The following is an 18,765-nucleotide window of genomic DNA, read 5'->3' as shown; positions in this document are numbered from 1 at the left end:
AATCTGAACAGTTTCTGTATCACTTTGTTCTCCTAACTGCTCCCGATATCGTAACTAACCCAGCTGAACGGCATACCTGAGTGTTACTTTAAATAATTAGGAATCTTATAAGGAAAGGACAAAACTCTGCTTATCGCTCACGCCACGGAGGAAACCCGGGACGGCAATTTCCTTCAGACACATTAATAGAATAACTCACTAGAAGCGAAGCGAGAATCTAACTAGTAGAAAAAGCAAGTTCAAACAAATGTGTTTTAAGCCGTGATTTAAAAGATTGAATAGAATCAGACGCCCGGATGCCAATCGGGAGATTGTTCCACAGCTCAGGTGCAGCTAGAGCAAACGCTCGATCACCTCTAGACTTCAAGCGAGATCTGGGCTGAACCAACAATGACTGTGAGGAAGATCTTAAGGCCCTCGTAGGAAGATATGAATTTAAGAGTTCCTTAAGATAACTTGGCCCTGTGTTATTAGTAATTTTAAAAGTAAACAACAGAATTTTAAATTGAATACGAAATTTCACAGGCAACCAGTGCAGATCAGCAAGGACGGGAGTGATGTGAGCAAACTTCTTAGTTTTAGTTAGAATGCGTGCAGCGGCATTCTGGACTGTCTGTAATCTATGTAAAAGGGAAGAGTGGAGACCATAATAAAGTGAATTACAGTAATCTAGTCTTGACGTTACAAAGGCATGGATAAGCTTTTCCAAGTCATTGTGCGGGATGTAGTGTTTGGCCTTGGAAATAAGGCGAAGTTGGTAGAAACTAGATCTGACGACAGCGGATACTTGTTTATCAAGTTTAAATGAGCTGTCAAGTAGCACACCCAAATTCCTAACAGTGTCAGGGAAAGAACTAGTGAGGAAGCCAAAAGCATCATGAAGTTTGGCACGAAGAGCGTCACTGCCAAAGATCATAATTTCAGTTTTCTTATCCTTAACGATAAGAAAATTTGCCAGAAGCCATTGCTTGACCTCACACATGCACTCTCGAAAGTTACTCACGGACATAGCTAGATCATCATTCAGCTCAAAATAGATCTGGATGTCATCGGCATAATAGTGAAAGGCAATGTGGTATTTCTCAAAAATGACACTTAAAGGAAGCATATACAGTGAGAACAGGGTAGGGCCTAACACAGATCCCTGTTGAAACTAGCGAGCTAACTTCCGCTAGCTTCCTGCTAACTTCTAACTAACTAAATGTAATAAATTTTGTTTTCATGGATGCCTGGAAGTTAAACTTCATAGTTACACCTGGTAAAGCAGCAATGCTGATCGTTTTATTAAAGATGAAAGAATTTAGACAGTTTTTAACTCTCAGCAATGCTGCAGTGTTGTTTGACCTGAAAAAGACGGAGTTTAGGACCCAGATTACTCCCAGATTTAAGAGCATCTTAGTCCGACAAATACGACAATAACGACGGCCGCTTGCATGTTCTGCAAAAAAATGTGCTTTGTTGTGTATCTGACGGACAAACACCAAACCAGTTCCACATCACTGAAGTTGCACCATTTTTACAAACCAATTCTGGTTCATCTGTTTCACTCAACAATCGGCCATGTGCGTATGAAAACAAAGGCACTGCGCATGCGCGTTTTACTCATATTCTATCGCGATATTTCATTATTTAATGATATATTTATTTATTTCATTTTGGCAGTCCTGGCGCCTGGCTCTCATCTTGAAATAATTTTATCTGTCAGCCTCACCCATCAAACTCAGGGGGCGGATATCAATATCAGGGCAATCCTCAATCTGAACTGTAGCTGTTTCAGGTGAGCCACCAAAAAGGACATGGATGATTGCAGGACTTATACCAGACACACACGGTCCACCATGAATGAATGAATGTCCCATTATTCTTCCTAAGATCAAACATAATAAATTCACTTAGCCTAACATTGCAAGGGGGTAAAAACTAGAGATGGACCGATCCGATATTACGTATCGGTATCGGTCCGATACTGACCTAAATTACTGGATCGGATATCGGAGAAAAATAAAAAATGTAATCCGATCCATTAAATATCACGAAAGCACCTCACAAAACTTGCAACACGCCGTAACTCACCTCAGAACGTTAGCACGTCGGAGCAGTATGCATCACGTGATAGAGCGGCTGTGGCATGCGGGACCTGTCGGTGGTCTGGATAGCATTTGGAGCTTCGCTAGCAACCCGGCATTTCATCTCCAACAAAGTTATCCCGAGAGAAGTAAAGCAAGTGTGTAAGTCCATCTCTGAATGTTTGTAAAGCATTCCTTTAGTGTAGTTGTTGTTTTAAATTTGAGTATGAACTTATACAAAATGCAGCAAGATATTAAAAAACAGTTTTGTTGATTAAAAAACACTATATCGGATTCATATCGGTATCGGCAGATATCCAAATTTATGATATCAGTATCGGACATAAAAAAGTGGTATCGTGCCATCTCTGGTAAAAACAAACAGTTTTGTAACTGTATTCAATCTATTTTTCATCTTTATGGTTACAGTTAGGATAAGGTAACACAAGTAATGCTGTTTCCTTTAGTGCTGCACATGTATTATTTTAAATTACTCTTCCTCTTATTTCTGTACATAACTTTCTTACCTGCCACCAAAAACAAGTCACTCTCAAGCAAGGTCTGAGAAGTGGATGGAGTCAAGTGTTCTGGCTCACCGTCAAACAGTCTTGTAAGATCTGTGTTCCCTGAAAAGAGTACAGCTAGGTTATGTTGCGTATGAGAAATCCAGGCAGTAATTTTAACACAATTAACTCATTTACATAACAAACACATTTTCTTTACATGATGAAATATTCTCTTATTTAATCCACTATACATGTGGCCAGTCTATTTCATACATACATACATATCAAAATTCAAATGCAAACCAGACTGTACTAGAGAAACTGCCTTTGAGAAGAACAATCTCTTCACCCCTTCTCCAACAGCAAAACTTGTGAAGTTTTGGATTAGTCAGTCACTGGATTTCTAATGTTTTCCCAATACAGAAACAATACCTTCCAGTTTGCAGCTGACAGGGCATGCCCACTCTACCTTTGGGGCTTTATAGAGGGAGATAAGTGACCTCCGTTGATCCACAATACTTTCCCGCAAGTCCATTTGCAGGACTACTGCCTTTCTGGTCTCATACTTTGAAAGTAACTTAAACTTGTAGAGCCAGGCTGCTCTGGTTGCATCTTGTTCACATTTTCACTCTGAAAGGTACACATTTGTATGGATCAATCAAAAGAAATAAAATATATGTAATTTTTGCCATTTGTCTGGTATGTTCCCAACTTAATTCCTGTCACTACCTGGTTTTCCCCCTAGAACTGACTTCTCCTCATCTTGATGAGATGCATTTTCCTGTACTACCATATCACTTGATGATTGCTCTGCTCTTGCTGAATTTATGGTGGAGTCCAAGATGATAGCATCTGGTTCCTCTACCCCGCAGGACAGATTCCAGGGACCTCTGACCTTGCTGTTGTACTACGAGTCTGCCTAGCCTGACTTTCAGTAACAGACTGAGGTTCAGCACCACTCAGTGAACTGTGAGAGGGATTGGCAGAGGTTTCAACATCCATCACCAATATATAAAGTGGATTTACTTAGTTACTTACATGCAGCTTGTGGGGATAGGTTAATTGGATAATCCAAATTGCCACTAGGTGTGAATGTGCGAGTGAATGTGAGTGTGAATGGTTGTCTGTCCCTGTGTGTTAGCCCTGCGACAGACTGGCGACCTGTCCAGGGCGTACCCTGCCTCTCGCCCTATGACAGCTGGGATAGGCTCCAGCGCCCCCCGCGACCCTGAAAAGGATAAGCGGAAGCGAATGGATGGATGGATGGATTTACTTAGTTTCCACACTGTATACTAAAATATACAGAAAATCAAAGATGTTCCTTACTTTGTGCATTTAGTGATGTGGTTTTTCATTTTATTTAAAGGAATGTTAATGTCACATTTCAGGCATTTTGTGGGGGGTCCTTGTTGCTGGAGGGTTGTCAGGCTCTACAGAGAATATGGAGAAAAAAAAAAGAATATATACGTATGTATATGTACATCTGGTGCATGCTGTTATAAAAATATTTTGACAGTTCAGCAATTGCATTTGTCAACATGTGAGCAGCAGAAACAAATTGTAAACACAAAATGACATCTCCTTCTACACCTTTTCTAACAATTGCTTACATACGCATTCAGAACCATTATTACTCATATGCAGTCATGTTTCTAACCAGCTGACAGCTAAAGTGATTTGACACATAGTTGAGCTCTGCTAGCCATTTGAACTAGTTTATTAATACATGCAAATAATATATTGTGACCCTAGTCATTACTCACGTCTTCCAAATCAATACTTTTCTGCAGTGGCCTTATATAGATCAAAGCTTGTCCAATTCCACTCAATGGACTGCGGAGATATCACACTGTATATCCAGTGTCTGGGCTTGGGATTGTGCACAGTTTACGACTTCGTGTTGTACTCGAGATTCTCAGCAGTTCAAACCCTCCTGTGTCTTTTAGCTGAGGGAAGGTATCCTCAATCTTTGCCTTGACCACTTCTGGGTCATCATCCCTTCCTGTAAAACACATTACTTACTGTACATTACAACAAAAAATGGTACACATAAGAGTAAAAAGGTAGTTAAACTAAATCTTGAAATATTATCAAATGACATGTAGCATCATCTTGAAATGAAATCTGTTTCTCTCCAAGTCCAGCTGCTGCTAGGTCAAATTTGACTGCTTTAGCTGGCACTGTGTCTGACATATGATCATGTAAACAGAAGAAGGTGTGTGTGTAAATGGAGCGGCATGCTTTCTTGGAAGATTGCGGGGTCAGAGATGAAAGTGGTGCTGAGGAAGGCCTCGCTCTGTAAGGGGGCAAACAGTCTTGCGACTTCAGCTTTAAAAAGAGAAAAACAATATAAAAAAAAAATTCTAAAAGCTTAGATTAATTGCTATTTAATTTGCAAGCATTTTACCCGCTTACAAAATCACTACATTGAAATAAAATTGCTTTCCTTTCGTTCACATAGATTACTTGACTTCCGTATTAGCAGAGAAGATAAGACACTTTAAAACAGTCATGATTAACTCTTACCTACAACTATGTAAATAGTGATACAGACATTAACCCAGAAAACGATTATCTTCTCTTACCTAATTTATTGATTTCTTTGCTATGATATAAACAGTATAAAAATATGTGATTGAACTGATTAAAAAGCAAATTTTTGGCAGACAGACAGAATAACAAAGCAGTAATAACATCGTTACTTACCCTGAACCGCATTTCGTGGAGTGGAGATAGCTGTGATAGCATTAGCATCTGCTAACGTTAACACTGTGCTGTTTTGATGAGAACTTGGACCAGGGACTGCTTCATCTCCAGTACGCTGCTGCAATACTCTCTCAGACTGAGGTGAAGACGTACAATCTAAGCGGTTAGCAACTTCTCTGAGTAACTCAGAAACTGACTTGTCTCCTGCAGCCATGCCCTTCACAAGCATTGATACACCTGTAACGTGTTTTACACTTGTCGGTGCCTTAACTTTATTTCGAGCTGCATACGCCGTCTGCGTAGGAGACGCATTGCACCATTAAACCTAAATTGACACTTCATCTGCTATTAGTTATGTCTGAGTAAAGGAGCAACCAATCACACAACTGGCTCCGCCCTGTCTTTCTTGATTGACAGACAAAGTGATTCTGCTGAAAAGTCGCATTATGAAATAAATAGGCCATTGGGAAAAACGGGATTTTGAAATAAAGACTGACTTTGAAAAAAGGACATTTTGGATTAAAAACAGCTGGAAATAAATAAAATGCCTCAGGAATAATCTCTGTTATTGTGAAAAATAATGACCATGAAATAATATTTCACAATAATAAGTACATTTATATAGCAAAATGCAATATATTTCACAATAACAAGCTTTTTTTTTTTCAAAATGTGTTCCATTATTTCACAATATCATTCTCGCATTATATATGTGTCTTATTTATTCACATAGTTATTTATTTCATCATGTCCTATTTATTTATTTAATTTTGAACACTTTGGAGTTCCATATGTATTTGATGAAGATATCACAGTTGGAGAACTCTACTCAGCACTTAAAATGGGAATGTTGAGATTTTACTTGTGCACAGGAAGATTTTCCAATGATGAAGATGATGAAGAAGTTTATGATAGAGGGAAAACACATGTAAACAATGTTACACAACTAACTGACTCACATCATGGAGATGAAGAAGCTTCTCACACTGTTGTGATCTCATCATCAGAATCTAGGAATGCTGATGAAGATGTATTATTAGACACATCTAAGGTAATGATCTGATCGTTCAGCCTGACGTCACTAGCCGTGTCTGGGCCTAAACTCTGCTGCAGGTCCATATATCAAATGATCACTGTGGCATTACTGAGAGTTAAAACACTGTCTTAAGTCTTTCATCTTTAATAAAATGATCAGCGTTCTGCTCTACCAGGTGTAACAACTAAGTTTAACGTCCAGGCATCCATGAAAATGGAATTTATGACATTTAACGGAGTTAGAAGTTAGCAGGAAGTTAACTCGCTAGCTTCCATCTAAATACAATATAGCATGTCCTGACTGCGGGGTTTTGGAAACAAATTAAAACGTACAGCTCTGTTATCACTTCCAACATAAATGAAGAAAGAAAACTTAACAGTGTAGCAGATGTGAAATGGTCGACTGCGTTGTGACAACAGACACGGACTGGCTGGAAACAGGGTTTATTCCTATAAAACAGAGTGCAGCAGCAAAATCAGTGTCACACAGCGGCAGCAGGCTTCTCCTCACCCAGTGTGGAGTCCGTACAGCTCTGCTTGCATCATATAAAAGAAAATACAACTTATCAAAATAATAATTTTCACAACCGCCACTTCAAAATCAAATATTACAGTGGGGTAAAACAGAGACAATTATGGAATCACTAACAATAACGTATAACATTCAAATTCCCATTAAAATAGGTCAATTGCATAATACATATTCAAACAACTTTTTAACTCTTCCCAACATGACTGAAGATACTACTCAGAGCACAGCCTCGGGACATGAACTCATTATACACATAAAACAAAAACTACACATTTACACATACCTATAAAACAGAGTGCAGCAGCAAAATCAGTGTCACACAGCGGCAGCAGGCTTCTCCTCACCCTGTTTAACACAAGTCAGTTCCACACAAACGGATGATACAACAGATAAAGCGCAGTTCCAAATATCATTTTTCTCACTCAAAGCGATTGAAAACACTTTGAGAGCTTTTAACCCTAGGAGCCAATACTTAACAAAGACAAATACACCGAATTTATATGGATAATTTAGTACAGGGAGAAGAGCTACAGAAAGCGTGCCTCACCAGTGTGGAGTCCGTACAGCTCTGGCTAGGAAACCCCACACCCGCAATGTGGCCGCAGGTGGCGTTACACTGATTAATGTCCCACTTCAACAATAACACACGGAACCTTAGTTCCACAAAAATAAAGTTCACACAATAAAAAAGTATAACCTATGTACAATACAGTTTTGAGAATGTTCACAATTCGTACATTATATCTCAGCTACATACTCCCCCCTGAACTTCTCAAAACCCGTTAGGTAAGGGTGAGCAACTGAGCGTCACATATAACAATTCGTAACTGTCAGTGATCTGGAAATTCACTACCCGGTGATACGTGCAACAAATATGTTTCCCAACTCATGGGGAAAGTAAACAGAAGAAAGTTGGCCAGACCCCCTAATGTTTACTCGCAAGAGAAAGTGCCTTATACACTATCCTGAACAAACAACACGGTAACAGCTACTATATGATGAATAGTACTCTGAGCTGAAGACAATCTCAAAATAGGTGTTAACATCTGACATGAAAATCACCCAACATATAAAACAAGTAGCCCTCACAGAAACAAGTTCTTGGCAAAGCTGCTCACTACATTGCCTGTTTGTAGGTTTCTTTGCTTCATAGTCTGGATTAACCTATTCACAGGCTTCACTATTCGACCCACTCTCGTCCTGATCTGGCCTGCTGCATTACTTGGGGGTACACCACCATGTTTCACGAGGCTCCCAACCTCGCTGACTGGCTGACTTTCAGAGTAACTGATACTTGGTAGTGTTCCCTCCTCAACTGGGGTAGTGCAAGCCCTGCTGTTGTTGTCATCATCTACTTCAGGGTAAGCAGCTACTTCACTACTGGCACTGTCACTGTCCTGATGCTCCTCATCATCCAACTGCGCACAGACACTGTCTCCAATACTGTCACACTCTTGGGGTCCTCTAGGAGCCGGGACACAGTCATCCGTCATCTGAGCCACCCAACGGGCTGTGCGTTCAGTACAATCGTCCTCAGGATCAGCGACAGGGGATTCTCCATCAGATTGACTCTGCTCCTGGCCGAGTTCTGATTCACTGGCAAAAGACATCTCTGGTTCGCCCTCGGACTCTATGGGCAGGAAATTAGCCTGCAAAAGCAGGTTCCTATGGACAACTTTCTCCTGTCCACTCTTGACGTTCCTGATGCGATACGTGTGGCATGTGGGGTTCTTGGAGATCACAGTGTAGATGGTCGACTCCCACCTATCAGCTAACTTCCTACGACCCCGTTCGCCCTTGTTTGCCAAAAGGACACGATCTCCTTCCCCAATGTCAACACCTTTCTGCTTTTTGTTGTACAGGTCTGCTTGACGCTGCTGACTAGCTCCGGTGTTAGTCTGGGCCAATGCGAGTGCTTCTCTGAGGTCATCTCTCATCCTTTTTACATAACTGTCATAGTCTGTTACATCATTGTCCCTTGCAACATTGTGAAACATGACATCCACTGGTAACCTGGGGATACGCCCGTACATTAGGAAGAACGGTGCGTAACCAGTGGACTCATGAGCGGTGCAGTTGTAGACAAAGGTCAATGTCTGCAACATCTGAGGCCACTTGTGCTTCTCCCTCGGAGGTAGGGCTCTGACCATATTTCCCAAGGTCCTGTTAAACCTTTCGGTGTGACCGTTACCCATAGGGTGGTAAGGTGTCGTTCTTGACTTCTGCACCCCGGCCACTTGCAGCAGCTCTTGGATCAACTCACTCTCAAAATTGGCGCCCTGGTCTGAATGGATCCTTTGAGGGAAGCCATAGACACAGAAATATCTGTCCCACAACTGGCGCGCAACTTGTTTTGCCGTCTGATCTGAGCACTGGAAAGCATGGGCCATCTTGGTGAAATGGTCAGTCACTACTAGAACATCCACACTCTTGCCCCTGTGATCCTCTGCGGACCAGAAGTCTATGCAGACGAGCTCAAGAGGACCGGTAGTTTTAATGCTTTCAAGAGGAGCCCTCCCCTCAGGCTCGAGTGTTTTGCTGACAACACAACGTTTACAGCACTTGACATGCTCGCGAATGTCATGCTCCATGTTGATCCAGAAAAATCTCTGCCTGGCTAGGTACAGAGTTCTGCTTTGGCCCTGATGGCCAGCATCATCATGGACACCTGACAGGACTTGACTGATTAATGTGGATGGGGTCACGTACTGATGGCGCTTTTTGCCAGTGAGCAGGTCTTTGCTCACTCTGTACAGGATACCATCCAACACTTTCAACTTTTCCCACTGTTTCATCGTCTTTTGCGCTCTGTGCGACAGGTGAGCTCTTTCTCTACGTGATGGACGCCGACCACGTACGACGAACGGAATGACTTGAGACAGTGTCACATCTGCTCTCTGCTCCTCCTGTAGCTCCTGGAGCGAGAAGGCAGACAAGGTGTTCTGGCCTAGTGAGGGAAACCGATCTAGCTCTTGAGTCAACCAGGAGATTGCTCTCTGTTTTGAGCCTTGGTCCCACTCAGCGTGGCCTGCGAAGACTGCGGAAACTTCATCATTAGTCAGGGAACAACACCCTAGGCTCTCTGCAGGGGCCAAACACTCAACACTTTGGTGGTTGGCACTGAGCCTGAATGCATCCTGAACCGAGATTTCTTTGACCTGTTGCGACTCCTCTAACAGGGTTGCATAGGGTTCAGTCATGAGTCTCTGACTAACACGGTTGTGAACGAATGGCTGCCGTCCTGTGAAGCGTCTGTCGACAAGATAAATGGTTTGTTGAAATCAGGGTGAGCAAGCACAACGGAGTCAAGGAGTGCAGCCTTCAAGCGTTCAAACGAGTCAACATGCTCCTTCTTCCAATCACTTGGGCTGAGCCTCCGGAAAGAAGCAGCACCTCGGGCATTTACTTTCTTTCCTTTAGGAGCGGCAGTCAGGGTAAAAAGGGGTCTGGCAATCTTAGAACAGTCCTGTATGAAGTGTTGGTAATACATTACCATACCCAGAAACGACTTTATCTTCTTCTGGGATGGCGTAACCCCGTCCTCCATCGTGAGATCAGCCTCTGAGATAGCGGTGATCGCCTTAACCTTGTCAGGATCGGTCGAAACCCCGCCTTCAGTCACAACATGGCCCAGAAATCTCACACTCCTTCGGAGCAGATGACATTTTTTGGGGGCCAGCTTCAGTCCATGGGCACGTAGTCTGCTAAACACAATCTCCAACCTCCTGAGAGCCTCTGCTTCATTGGGTGCATAAACAAGCAGGTCGTCCAGGTAGCACAGCAGGGTTAGGAAATTCTGGTCGCCAAATATGCCCATCATGAGACGCATGAAGCTCGCCGGGCTGTTGCACAGGCCTTGGGGGAGTCTGTTAAACTCGTAGAGCCCCATTGGTGTTGTGAAGGCCGTTAGCTTTTTGTCCTCCTCTGCCATCTCAATATTGTAGAAGCCAGAGGTGAGATCCATGGCACTGAAAATTGCGTTACCTCCCAGGGCTGCCAGACAGTCTGACTGGTGGGGCAAGGGATGGGCATCCTTGACTGTGCGTGCGTTCAACCAGCGGTAGTCCACGCATATTCTGAGATCTCCATTCTTCTTCCACACCAGTACCAGTGGGGACGCCCACTCACTGTTGGATTTGCGGATCAGCTCTCGCTCCTCCATCTCTGTGAGCACCTGTCGCAACTTGTGGTACTGCCCTGGAGGGACGCGCCGATAGGGAAGTCTGAACGGCCTGTCGTCAGACAGATGGATGCGATGGACAAAATCCTTTGCCAGTCCACAGTCCAGCTTACCCTTGGAAAAGACATCCTCATACCTGTGGATCAGTTGCAGTACCTGAGCCTTCCAGTGGTCTGAGACTTCACAAGAGTCGAGGTCTAGGTCCTCCAACCCCATCTTCTGCAAGCTGTCACGCAGGCTAGGGCAGGAGGGAGGGCTACTCTGTGCGTCGCTACACACTGTCTGGCTCTGGACCCTAAGGGTCTCACTTGGGTTTTGGTCAGAAGCCACTTCGAGATCTTCAACAGCTACACAAGCGGAAGCATCTGCTACCTTAGCATTTCGTCTCAATGTGATAGGCTTATCACATGTGTTCAGGATTCGAACAGGGACCCACCTATCGCCACTCATAGAAACCACAGTTCTACAGACAATGACACCTTTTTTATGAGTTTGCGATTTTGGTGGTTCAACCAGAATGGCGCTGCCCTCGGAAAGGGGTGATGACGCTGGCAGTCTGCCCCATACAAGGTGCTCTTGCTTGGGGAGTAGAGTCACTGCCTGAGCTAGTTTGACAGTGCCAATGACATCTGGCATTTTGTCACCCCTCCACCGGTTAATGCCAGACAGCATATTCAGAAACTGCACTATTTCAGGCGCTTCTGCTGATTCGGGTTTGCTCAGGACTTGCCAGAAATGGGGGGACAGCCTGAAGTGTCTGAGGAGGTGTTTGATAACATTTGTCCCTAAAATCAACTGATCTTTCTGACCGGGGACCACTAGGGCAGGCACTCTGAACGTACAATCATACACTTCCATTTTCAACTCGCATATACTCTTGGGTTTAACCTGAACTCCACCACAGCCCACTAGCACAATGTCGGTACGAGTGTCGCTTAATTCCAATGTGACCCCAGCACTCTTTAACTCTCGCTCCGCCTCTTCGCTCAAGGTACACGCCATGGAACCTGTATCAAGAAGGGCCTGCAAAGAGACTTTGTCATTCACCAATGCATTCGTGTAAAATAGGCTGTCTGCCTCATCAAGTCTTACTATATTCTGGGAAAGTACAACAGTACCAGGTGGGGCACACTTCAGGCTTTCTTTGTATACAGTCTGTATGTCATCACTGGGATTGAGGGTTTCACACTCTTCGCTCACACTGTCCCCTCTCAAGTGCAAGCACCTTAGTTTCCCTGGGGATTATTTTGCTGGGTAATGGGCTCAGCTGCTCTGGGGCAGTCTTTCCTCTGATGCCCAACCTCCAGGCAACCTAGACATCTCCTCTCTCTCATGCAGTGAGTGCGCGTGGAATGTGAGCTATTGCCACAAACCTGGCACGAAGGGAACCTGGCTGAGGCTAGAGGCTGTGGTCTAATTACGGGGTGGACAGGCTGGTTGGAGCGCTCTAACACCCTCTCCAGCATACTGAGCACGCGGTCTAGAGCACTTGGGTCTGAAGCGGCAGCTCCAGCAGCCTTACCCGGGCTGTCCTGGGAACATTTTACTGTACCTACTTGGGCATGGTTCAGTTCAAACTCAGGCGACTCGCTTGTGGTTGTCGCAGTGGCCACGAGGAGGGGATGGGGTCTGGCAGAGCCCAGGCTCTTCTTTTTTGCATGACACTCTCTTTGGTGTTCATCAATGGCTTCCTGAACCTCCATTACTGTCCATTTACTGATGGGCTTACATTTGAAAACACAGGCGAGGCTGGGATCAGGACAATTTCTGATAAACATCATGGCTATCTCTGCCTCCATGTTCTCCATTTTGCCTCCCTGACGCTGTAAATGCTTGTCAGCTGCCTCAGCAGCGATATTAAGCCTCACCCAATAGTCTACTGGGGTCTCTTTTGCAACTGCTTGGGTGGCATAGAAGTCAGCCAGTGGTTGACAGGAGCCAGGACTATCACTAAAATAACGCCTGAGTATGGCATAGATGGTCTCAGGGTTGGTCACTACACCAGAACATGAGTTACTTTTCAAACCCACCTTAACAATGTTTTTAGCTCTGCCAAGGAGGTGGTTTAAGACTTCATCCACCTGCACGGCTCTAGACAACCCTCTCTTCTCTAAGTACACTTCCATCATGTCTATCCACTCATGAACAGAGTACTTATCCGCATCATCACCTCTGTACATAGGTGGGTCTTTGATATCTTGTCGGACCACTAAGTTCACTTTGGAGAGGTCGAGAGTGGTGTCAGGGCTCTTAACTTTGGGGGACTCGGCTGGAGCTGTCTGGTTTGGACCAAGTGGGACTTGACTGGATAGTAGCCGGCTAGCGATTGATTCACCTATCTGGGTTCCCAATTCACCAATGAGCTCACGTAGCTCTTTGTGTGTGCTGTCGTCGCTCAAAGCAGGGGTTGAGGACTGGCGCTCATGAGCTTTATTTCCAATAATGTCATCTGACTCTGCTGGCTCATCACGCGACATTATAGACCTGTCTCTCACTTCATCTGCCCCAGACAGTCTCCAACCTCTCCCAGCGACTGGCGTGAAAAGGTTAAAGGAGTCTTGGCCCCTACCAGCCATGTTGCTTACAGGAGGTTAGCAATAACTACAAAGGGGATCAGAAACAAAAGGAATACAAAAATACCTATCACTCAGAAAAATACAACACAAGTAAACACGGCTCAGTTAGACTCTAACAGGTGTAACTGGGAGAAATGCCTACTAACAGAACACTGGAAATTTTTTGCTGACCCACAGAATAATTTTACTTATATTACAGGTGTCGGAAGTGTTCAGCTCAACCTCAGCGATCGGCAGCGGCTGATCAGATGCATCCGGGTCACGGCACCACTTTTATGTAGCAGATGTGAAATGGTCGACTGCGTTGTGACAACAGACACGGACTGGCTGGAAACAGGGTTTATTCCTATAAAACAGAGTGCAGCAGCAAAATCAGTGTCACACAGCGGCAGCAGGCTTCTCCTCACCCAGTGTGGAGTCCGTACAGCTCTGCTTGCATCATATAAAAGAAAATACAACTTATCAAAATAATAATTTTCACAACCGCCACTTCAAAATCAAATATTACAGTGGGGTAAAACAGAGACAATTATGGAATCACTAACAATAACGTATAACATTCAAATTCCCATTAAAATAGGTCAATTGCATAATACATATTCAAACAACTTTTTAACTCTTCCCAACATGACTGAAGATACTACTCAGAGCACAGCCTCGGGACATGAACTCATTATACACATAAAACAAAAACTACACATTTACACATACCTATAAAACAGAGTGCAGCAGCAAAATCAGTGTCACACAGCGGCAGCAGGCTTCTCCTCACCCTGTTTAACACAAGTCAGTTCCACACAAACGGATGATACAACAGATAAAGCGCAGTTCCAAATATCATTTTTCTCACTCAAAGCGATTGAAAACACTTTGAGAGCTTTTAACCCTAGGAGCCAATACTTAACAAAGACAAATACACCGAATTTATATGGATAATTTAGTACAGGGAGAAGAGCTACAGAAAGCGTGCCTCACCAGTGTGGAGTCCGTACAGCTCTGGCTAGGAAACCCCACACCCGCAATGTGGCCGCAGGTGGCGTTACACTGATTAATGTCCCACTTCAACAATAACACACGGAACCTTAGTTCCACAAAAATAAAGTTCACACAATAAAAAAGTATAACCTATGTACAATACAGTTTTGAGAATGTTCACAATTCGTACATTATATCTCAGCTACAACAGCAGTGACGTTTGTAGGGTTACTGAAGTTGGGCTAGCTGGTATATAATGATGTGCTACGTGATCGCTAGCGACACAGCCATGTTAGCATAATATAAACAAGCTAACTTTTTTCCACTCGATAAAAGTTAACGTGAGTGTTCTCGGTGGTCAGGAACAAATGTAATCGCATGGCAGGATGCTGTAAAAGGACCAAACTTCAGCCAGGAGAACAACTGAGATAATCCATCCACAATACGAGGTTAGTCATTCATATACTGCTGCATGGGCTGGGCTGTAGTTACATCCTAAGGTTTTAAAAACTGAGCTTAAATAAATGATTAGTGGTAATAAAAGCCGAGGGAGGTCAACAGTGATCACTGACTGTTTTAGGAGCTTTTTGAGATTAAATAGAAGAAAATACAAAGCATTAAACATGTTAACAACACAAAAGCCATATTAAACGCAGACTACTTTAGGCCCGGAAGTAGGATTTGTCACGTCATCACTTAATAATCGGATTGGACCCTACCTTGGAGAGCCTCTGCCTTGTCAACTTGATGACACTGTAATAGATGAACCATTCCTGCAGTTTGATGAAGATGATCTGGTCATCACATCCATTACACTTCCTCCAACAAACACAGCAGTCAGTAGTCCAGATACATCTATAAGCAATGAAGCAATAAGCTCTGCAGGTTCATATGATGTTGTCTGCGTTACCATCAAACTTCACAGGGGTACTATTCTGGAGGAGATGATCAGTCAGTTCAACGATCCAGCACTCCTCATACACCCTCTAAAATACACCTACATTGATTTTAAAAAAAAAGTCGCACACAAACAATTAATCCAAAAACCAGCATATGCCGCAGAGAAAATGTCCTTAGTTGCAAGGACTTCCTAAAAGAAGCTTTTCAAAGCCCACAAGATGTCCTACTAATGTATGAAGATAAAAAGCCAACAACGAGAAAGCTTTTGTTCACACCTGTGGATGGACTGGCACGATGACCTGTGGCACACACATGCGGCCCTCTTCTGGAACTACCATGGACATACACATCCTACCCAGGACTACGAAATGAACTGGACAATGTTTTGGCTGCTAAAAGCTCTTATGAATTCAGCATAGCTTGATTAAAGTCCATCACGTTTAAACCAAAGAATGAAAGGTTTGCACTAAGAGTGACGGGCTACGAAGCTATAAAGTTTCTTAAACCCACAAAATGGGAACACATCATTGTATAAAAAAGAAAGAGCTTAGATTTCAGGGAAGTGTTTTATTAGTAACCCCCCCCCCCCCCCCCAAAAAAAAAAAACCAACCTTTTTTTTCATATTTATTTTAAAGAAAATGTGGATAACATCAATTTGTTTCCACCATGAAAATTGTAAATTTTCATACTTAAAAGTTTTACTAGTTTAAATGTTAATTAATTATGTTTAATAAGTTCATATGGTTAGCAGCAAGAGATGAACTATGCTTATTATAAGTTCTTATCATGTGTCAAGGTCATTTCCACAGGTCTGTGGTACAGTTTTGTAGGATACAAGATGTCTGCTAGAGGGGATGTTTTGTTTAGTAATAATTCAACAGATTGAATATTAATTATTTTCATGTATCTTTTTTTTTTTAACCTTTCCACCAGTCATTTGTTTAGAACATATTTTAAGGGAATAACTTTGGAAGGCAATGTGTTTGATGCAATAGTTGACTGGAATAAAAGACACAGGAAATTGGCACATAAGTTAAGTTTTGTAGTGTTTACCAAGAGTCTGTGTTTTCTTCTCCTTGAGCACAAATAAAAGGGAGGTTAACATCTAACAGTGTTTGTTAATTATTAAATAATGCAGAATTTTTATATTTGCCAGTTTACAAGAAACTGTTCGTGGGTGAATAACAGTTGCACAATGTGTTCAGTAAAATTGAAAACAATATTTCATGAATGAGAATGTATAGGATCAGCAGTTTAAAAAAATATGTTTTCGACAGTCTTAAAACAGAAATCAGATATAATAGAAATCCAGTTAAAAAATAATTGGAAATGCCAAAAGGTAGCGATTATTCAATGCATGTCTTTCTACTGATTTATTTTTAAAACATTTTGCATATTCAAGCATTTACGTCAATGTTCTCATTTCAATTAATAAACAGGTTTCAGATGTTTTCTTTAGATGGGAAGCAAACACCTGTTTTTTGAATAAATGTCAAAATGTTAAAAAATAGAAAAGCAATACTAATACAAGGACCTGCTTTAATTTTGATTCTTCACTGGAGTACACAGATTTGGTAAAATATATTTAGACATGCTTGCTTGCTACTATCTTGAACCGAAAATCCAAACAAAATAATAATGATTGTCTTTTCTATTGTTTATTGCACAAATAAAACATTGTACCAAAAAACATGTGCGTAAAAAGTCCCAAAGCCCAATTATATTTAGGTTTATAAGTCCTTCAGTATATAGGCTCTCAGGAAGAGATACAGTTCAATGGATTCATCTGCTGTGCTTGGTGGAAGTAAGAAGTTCTCTGACACTATAAGGCAACACAAGCTAAAAACGGTTTCATCACAGGTATAAGGTCCTCTCTGTTGGCATTCTTGCTTACAAGCATCCACTGCCTCCAAAGAGATGAGGGATGGTGTACATGAGAATCAGACATCCACTTGGAGCAACTGGATTTCTGCTTCTGCGTATTATGTGGGTGTTCCACATATGTGCAACTTGCTGCAGCTCTTCCTATTAAATATTAAAAATTTAAAAATCTTATATCAGTAAAAGAACACATTTCTCTTGGCTCAACATGTTACCCAAAAGCACCACACAGTGACAGTCAGAAAAACTCAACAACAAGAATAACAGTGGTAGACATGTGATACTGTGGAAAATTTAAAGTAATTATTAAACGTGAATTGTTTTAGACAGTGTGATTTTATGTTTCTGGTCAGTGAAATATGCATTTTTTCATATCCTGAACACAGTGATAATAGGGATGGTGTTAAAGAAAACTTTTTATTCTGTCTCCGTGTCTCTCTTTCTCTCTAACACACACACACACACACACACACACACACACACACACACACACACACACACACACACACACACACACACAATGACTCATTAAAAGAATATAAACATGGTTACATACCTTGATGACGTTGAGGCACGTAAACAATATGAGCTGCTTGTCCAAAAAACATCCAGAAAAGCAGTCATGGTCTTTTAGTTCCTGGAGACGATTTATCCAGTGCTGAGCATGATGTTGTCACAGAAAGGCCCACCAGCCTTCAATACGCTGATTGTGATTGCTGGATCCGGTAATAAAACAGTTTCTGACGTTCGGATACATAATCCATCGCAAGAATCGTTGCATCTCCGCCATTGTGACATTTTCTGTTCCCAAATCAGAGCGAATCCTAGCAGGTGTTCCCATCCTCTTTTCAACTTCTGCTATGAAAAATCCAGCAATGACTTTGGGGTCATTGTTTGTTGAATAAGCATGACGGCAAATCATAACTCTCGAAAAGCCATCAATAGCTCCATTTCTACAGATTCCGTGATAAATATGTATATTGTAATAATGTGATATTATGTTGTACAAACATGAAAAGTATCTTGTTAGAACAATAAAGTTTTCACGTTATAACGTGATATACCTCTATTTTTCTTTTGCCTGGGTGGCAGCTCTACGCTTCCGTACTATTCGGCCCCCTTGAACTTTTCCACATTTTGTCACATTACAGCCACAAACATGAATCAATTTTATTGGAATTCTACGTGAAAGGCCAATACAAAGTGGTGTACACGTGAGAAGTGGAATGAAAATCATACATGATTCCAAAATTTTTTTACAAATAAATAACTGAAAAGTGGGGTGTGCGTAATTATTCAGCCCCCTGAGTCCACCTTTTGCTGCAATTACAGCTGCCAGTCTTTTAGGGTATGTCTCTACCAGCTTTGCACATCAAGAGACTGAAATCCTTGCCCATTCTTCTTTGC

At 42.3% G+C, this 18,765-nt stretch overlaps 2 protein-coding genes across 5 annotated transcripts; both read right to left on the bottom strand.

The window, feature by feature from the left end:
• Positions 1-6,700: 6,700 nt before the first annotated feature.
• On the bottom strand, positions 6,701-10,092 carry LOC113029414 (uncharacterized). 4 transcript variants are annotated; one of them, XM_026180276.1, is made up of 3 exons: positions 7,393-10,092; positions 7,129-7,190; positions 6,742-6,846 (listed from the first exon to the last, which is right to left on the bottom strand). In XM_026180276.1, the coding sequence occupies exon 1, from the start codon at positions 10,043-10,045 to the stop codon at positions 7,931-7,933; it is 2,115 nt and encodes a 704-aa protein (XP_026036061.1). In that variant the 5' UTR covers positions 10,046-10,092; the 3' UTR covers positions 6,742-6,846; positions 7,129-7,190; positions 7,393-7,930. The 4 variants fall into 4 exon arrangements, with proteins under 4 accessions (XP_026036063.1, XP_026036061.1, XP_026036062.1 ...); XM_026180278.1 differs by having other exon boundaries at positions 6,701-6,763; positions 7,129-10,092; XM_026180277.1 differs by having other exon boundaries at positions 6,742-6,849; positions 7,129-10,092.
• A 1,938-nt stretch (positions 10,093-12,030) lies between these two features.
• LOC113029416 (uncharacterized) lies at positions 12,031-14,774 on the bottom strand. The gene is made up of 3 exons (XM_026180280.1): positions 14,577-14,774; positions 14,313-14,374; positions 12,031-14,030 (listed from the first exon to the last, which is right to left on the bottom strand). The coding sequence occupies exon 3, from the start codon at positions 13,599-13,601 to the stop codon at positions 12,252-12,254; it is 1,350 nt and encodes a 449-aa protein (XP_026036065.1). The 5' UTR covers positions 13,602-14,030; positions 14,313-14,374; positions 14,577-14,774; the 3' UTR covers positions 12,031-12,251.
• Positions 14,775-18,765: the final 3,991 nt, after the last annotated feature.

Source organism: Astatotilapia calliptera, chromosome 9 (assembly GCF_900246225.1).
Source record: "Astatotilapia calliptera chromosome 9, fAstCal1.2, whole genome shotgun sequence".
In the NCBI taxonomy this organism is placed as follows: domain Eukaryota; kingdom Metazoa; phylum Chordata; class Actinopteri; order Cichliformes; family Cichlidae; genus Astatotilapia; species Astatotilapia calliptera.
This window is presented reverse-complemented; position numbering and strand designations above follow the sequence as displayed.

What these genes read in the sequence shown, in the direction of transcription:
- LOC113029416 (XM_026180280.1), bottom strand. Translation starts at nt 13,601, where the DNA reads ATGGCTGGTAGGGGCCAAGACTCCTTTAACCTTTTCACGCCAGTCGCT.
- LOC113029414 (XM_026180278.1), bottom strand. Translation starts at nt 10,045, where the DNA reads ATGACTGAACCCTATGCAACCCTGTTAGAGGAGTCGCAACAGGTCAAA.